The 5611-nt window shown below is 42.3% G+C and overlaps 1 protein-coding gene across 1 annotated transcript in view; it reads right to left on the bottom strand.

Moving 5' to 3' along the window:
- NUF2 (NUF2, NDC80 kinetochore complex component) overlaps nt 1-5590 on the bottom strand; it is a 15162-nt gene extending 9572 nt beyond the window's left edge. The window contains exons 1-6 of the mRNA XM_009273285.1: nt 5468-5590; nt 4240-4314; nt 2686-2762; nt 1936-1997; nt 900-997; nt 225-298 (exon numbers count right to left, since the gene is read on the bottom strand). Of these exons, the coding sequence (XP_009271560.1) occupies nt 225-298; nt 900-997; nt 1936-1997; nt 2686-2762; nt 4240-4314; nt 5468-5590 (509 nt within the window). The remainder of the gene's footprint in view (nt 1-224; nt 299-899; nt 998-1935; nt 1998-2685; nt 2763-4239; nt 4315-5467) is intronic.
- Between the last annotated feature and the right edge of the window lie 21 nt (nt 5591-5611).

Here is a 5611-nt window from a genome sequence, read left to right as displayed (position 1 = left end):
ACCAGCACCCCCAGGTCCTTTTCCGACAGGCAGCTTTCCAGCCACTCTTCCCCAAGCCTGTAGCGTTGCATGGGGTTGTTGTGACCCAAGTGCAGGACCCGGCACTTGGCCTTGTTGAATCTCATACAGTTGGCCTTGGCCCGTCGATCCAGCCTGTCCAGATCACGTGCACTGAACAGGAAAGTCAAGTAGTGCATCTCACAGTACTTACTCCTCATACTCACTTCAGTTTCTCCAGCTTCACTGCTGCCTCCCGATTTGCTGTCTCCAGTTGTTGGTGTTTCTCCATAGCCGATTTCTGCAAATTAAATATCCAGAGATATTTTTTTTATTTTAGAGGAATATGGTTTCTCTTTGGGCTTCTGTTAGAGCCCTGCTCATCATTATTTGACATGAAATGCACCATCTCTGAACTACTGAGATATTCAGAAGAGAAGCCACCTGCAATTCTAGCTTCAGCCCACTGACTGTTACATCTACCTTTTCTCAAAACGATGCGAGGTGTCAAACCTTCACTTACCAGGCTAAACTATCAAATAAGTTACTGGAAAAAAACTTCAGATAATAGCTTAAGTAATAACTTGGTCACGGTCATACAGAAACCTTTACAATATTGACAAGCTCATCCACTCTTCTAAACTGATGTTTCCTTAAGGGCTTTGCAAAGGTTTTTCTTAAACCATTTACAGTAGCCATGTATGCTTAAAGCATGTAATATAGTTGTACAAGTTTTACGTAATATTAAACTGGTACCTTCCTGTATTACTTGGCTACGCTTAAGATTCCAGTATGTTATTTAAACATGCAGTTAAATAAACACAACCTTTATGCTCCCAGTTCTAGGTTAACATTAATTATACTTAAGTAGGTATCTGGAGTAACACAGCACCCAATCTTACATAGTTCAGTTGTAACTCCAAGTAGACCTCACGTCGGAATTCTCTGAAATTTACAAAGTTGAGAATGCCACTCAAGAAGCGAGCTGTCCTCTTTGTTTCTGAAATAGGAATTGCAAGCCATCACTATTCTGATTTCCACATACATTGCAATTGCTTAGAAAAAGTTGGGCAAAACATAATTCAGAGAAGAGACAGAAATTACAAGACAACAGAATCCAAATTAGTTCTTCCCCTGCTCACCTTGCAAAGATTTCACAGATTACACAAAAACTAGCACCAAGCTACAAACTTACAATGTCTTAGCAATTCTATGCAATTCAACAAATGAAAATGGCACCTAGGAGAAAGATTATTAAAATACAACCTCCCATTAAAACAGAAGTCAGGGAGAAAGAGTGTTAACCTTCAACTACAACTCTGAAGACAGAGCCTCACTCTAACTATTGGGCTAACTGAAGACAGCAGTTTGCACTGCAGGGACTTTTTGGCTCTGTTCCAAGCAAATTTTGTGAAATATGATTACAAAGGCCTTGAATGTCTTGGACACAACAGAGCCAGAAGTGAAACAGTTCTTCAGAATAGCCTTTTCTAAGTTGTTTGTGTTGTACCAGAATCACCACAGCTAGGTTTTGAAAAAGGTGAAGCAAAAATTCAATTGCTTCCTACATAGGCATCAGGATAAGAAATCCTATAGCATTCCGGAGTCACCAGGATAACTTTCATTACCATCTATTCTTACGCTATTTCAAGTATGTCACAGTCCACTCTCCAGACCAGCAGTTCAACAGACTCGTAGCATTCAAAACTCCCCTCAGTTATTTAACTGGATTAGCCTATATAAGCAATAAGGAGGAGAACTGCGTATTAGAACCAGCTCGTCTAAGGGCCACAGCAAGGGTCAGAAAAGTAGCTAGAAGCCAGGGACAGTTCTCCGTACTAGATGCCCATCTGGCTATGCCAAATGGGAAAAAGCACCTGGATATCAAGTGACACCCACCACCCCAGGAAACACAAGGATTACAGTGCACTTGCTTACTTGGGTTTAAAACATCAGCAATTTGAAAATCATTAATCCGGCACACTGGAAGTAAGCGCTCCCTGCAAGGAAAACAAAAATACAACCTTACCTGCAGTGACCATTACTCAGTTTTTGTGCTATATCCATTTACTAAAAAACAGATCTTGTCCTCTCATCCCATAGCATATGTACAGCAAGCACGTAACAACAGTAAGTCTCAGGAGAATAACAGTAGGACTCCACACACAGATCAGCATTAAAAATTTGTATTCTTACAGCATCTCAAAGATTTCTATAGACAAAATACTCGCCTGTAGAACAACTTTTCAGCTTAATTAGGGAACTCGTACACTTAACTGTTAGTCAGTTCTCCCCTTACAACTGAAATGAAGCTTAAGGTCTAACACTCACCTCATTCTAACAAAGATATCTACATAGAATTCAGCCAGCAAATTTACACAACAGGTACTTAGATCCCTCTTCTAGATGTAATGATGACCCTCTAGCCATTCAAAGTATAGGTTTGTGCTCCATCTTGGTGAGGCTGGATTATTTAGTTAACACATTCATTTTGACAAAATAGCTGCCTGCTGAGAATTTTACTCTATTAAACATTGCTGCCCCCTGTTCATCTGCAAATTTCACTTTGCTCAGAGCCAACAAGCAGAGGAGCCACCATCAGCAAAAAGACATAAAGCCTCACTACTTCTAGTAAATTGGACCTTTACAAAGAATAGCAACTGAACAGATGCAGCATCTTCTACTTACATGTGAATATACAAATTACAAACAGGTAGAAAGCCTTCAAATATCTGTGGATACATTATGTCAACGTTGACTGGCATCTAAAGAGTAAAGAATCAATGCATAAGTAGAGAATACTTAAACAAAAATACACAGGTTTGTTTCCACAACAAGATAATTCAAATAGGTTAAACACACTGAGTACAGTCTCCCCATCCACAGGGAACATGTTGAAGGCTGAAGAATGCCATCAAGTTCATCAGCAGGCTATTTTAAGTGTCAATTTTGGCTGGTCAAAATATAAAAAGACAATAATAACTAAAGCAGCAACATTACAAACTCTGGAATTCAATCTGAACCCTCCATTTTAATTTGTTTGTTCAAAACTGGTGCAGAAGGACAGTCTCTGCATTACACACCTAACAACAAGAAGCTCTTTCTTTAAACACCCTGAAATTCACGCACTCGGCTGTTTTATGAAGAAGTCAGGAGAAGGTAGTGGTACGCTCACTTTTTTCTGATATTTTAAACCTCATAATACAGTATCCCAGCTAATGTCATTGCCTGTGAAGAACTGAGTTATGTTGTGCATATATGATCTTCCCTTTCAGTTTATCCAGAACTGGCATGAGACAGTACTATTTGTTCTCACTTTCACAAATCAGTTCTTGTCTAACAGAGACAAAAGATAACTTAAGTGTTAATCAACAAGGTATCAGTTAACCTCCAGCTGCACTTCTCCTTGCTTTCCTCTCAGTTAATGAAGAAGTGGAGATGATCAAACATTAAAAGCAACATTTACTTTCCTTCTAGACCAGTCTAACATCTAAGCAGAGACCCTCCTCCAGCCATGGCCAAAGGCAGATGCCCAGGAAGACAGTATGTATTTTCAAGGCCAGAGATGGTGTCCCTTCATAAGCTTGTCCAATCCCTCCTGGACCTTACAGACATTTCTGGCACCTGCAGCATCTCAGAGGAAAGATTTCACAGCTTAACCGCAGAAGGAGAAGGCTCTCCACATAGCCTTTTCTTACAGCCTAGAGTGGTAAGTGAGCTTCTCTTCATGCCCACTAGTTCCTGTAGTGGAGAAGTGAGTCTCCTCTCTAGAGGCGGGGGGGAGAAACCCAGAGGCAGTGCACCCACAAAACCACTATTTCAACAAGTATCTTGAGCAGAAGGCAACTTCCAGACCAGGAGCAATGAACAAAGCAACTTCTCAGATGTAATCAGCAAGGCCTCAGCAACAGCCCACAGATGATGCTCCCATTTACCTCTGGTAAATGACCCATGCTGATGGCTGCACTGCAGTACTGCACTCTCATTCCTGCCTAAGTGAACAGACTAGTTGCCTCCCTGAACACAAACGCAAATGCCCATGGGTATACAGCATCTCACACACAAGTTTTCTGCAATAGAGACAGAATTTCTAAGCTCCCATTCATGCAATGACAACATACAAAACAGTAAACTACTTGCCATTTGCTAGTGAGAAGATAAGAGGGAGATACTTCAACATTAAATTTAAGTGCAATATTTTTTTCCTTTCACATTTCATTACACCTGCCACTACAGACATACCATGTAGAAATGCTCCAGGCGGATTCCATATACCTTCTGCAGAATTCTCATGTAAATCATGTGTAAAACTTCAAGCTGTAAGAAGAAAGGACATGAATCAGTATTCCATATGGTTGATTATTCAGGGCTCCCAGACTAGGCCATAAAAATAGTTCTACCTTTAACACATGAAGACTGATTTCACTGAGCCACCGAGACTAACAAGTTTTACTTTCCAGTAGTTTGCAATTCAAGCATTACTATCTCATAATACAATTATAAAAGACAGCAATCAGCTCAGACAGCTACAGTCCTAACTGCCATAGCTATACATTATTTTTCATTACATTGCTGCTCACTGAGCAGTTTTCAAACCAAACAACACAAAAAAAATCTAAAAAAGGTCACAGAAACTATAATCCCATAGCAAAGAGTGCCCTTCATCACGTTATTAAAATGGAGGGGAAAAAACACCTACAAGCCAACCAGTTATTCATTTACAGCACTAATCGACGATCAGTTCAAACCAGTCTTCCTTCTCAAAAACAATCATCCCACCGCTCCCTAAACAAGCAGGGCCAGCCTCCTCCTTCAGCAGGCACAAGCACTTACATAGCAGCACAAGGAATCACACTGAGGCATCAATTCAATTTTAAAGCCACTTCTCTTCTGTTGAGGTCACTGCAAGACTACGTTAACATTAATGGTCAGACCAACAGTAAAAAAAAAAGGGGGTGGAGCAGGGAAGGGATGCTTTTCACGTGATTGGTTTAAAAGCATTAGTTGATCAACTAAGCCTGTTGAAACTATGACACTATACCAAACACAGCGGCTATTTGAGCCTAGTTCCCACAGAACTGAGAAAGACAGACCATGTAATTTCATGTTTGTCCGTTTATGAACCCACCCACTACCTGGGGAGGCTTGAGCAAGCTTCTCTCAAACTGAAGAGAGGAGAAACTCTAGGTTTAGCCCTCTAACTCCTACGAGATTAATCTGCCGCATCGGAAAAACTAAGCACCTCACTTAGAAGGCGTTGCTGTACGCCAAAGACCGTGCAAGCCGGGAGAGCGATCACCCAAGAAACCAACCGACAAGCGCGAAAACCGCTGGTGCCACTGCACGTAAAGGCCTTCCCCTACGACGGATAGGAAGCTGCCTGAGCGCGACGGAGCTGCGAGCACAGCTCCCCCTGCCACTCCCGACCCGCCAGAGCAGGCCGCGGCCTCCCCCGAACCCCCTCACGCACCTTGGTGTTGCCGAACACGTCGCCCTTGACCAGGTTCCGGGCCTCGGCGCCCGCCAGGACGTGGCTGCGGAGGTAGTTGATGATGTCGTCGGGGCTGTAACGGGGGAAAGTCAGCGCCTCCATCCCGGCGCCGGGCAACCGCCA

This window comes from Aptenodytes forsteri, unplaced genomic scaffold (assembly GCF_000699145.1).
Source record: "Aptenodytes forsteri isolate BGI_AS27 unplaced genomic scaffold, ASM69914v1 Scaffold95, whole genome shotgun sequence".
Classification (NCBI taxonomy): Eukaryota; Metazoa; Chordata; class Aves; order Sphenisciformes; family Spheniscidae; genus Aptenodytes; species Aptenodytes forsteri.
This window is presented reverse-complemented; position numbering and strand designations above follow the sequence as displayed.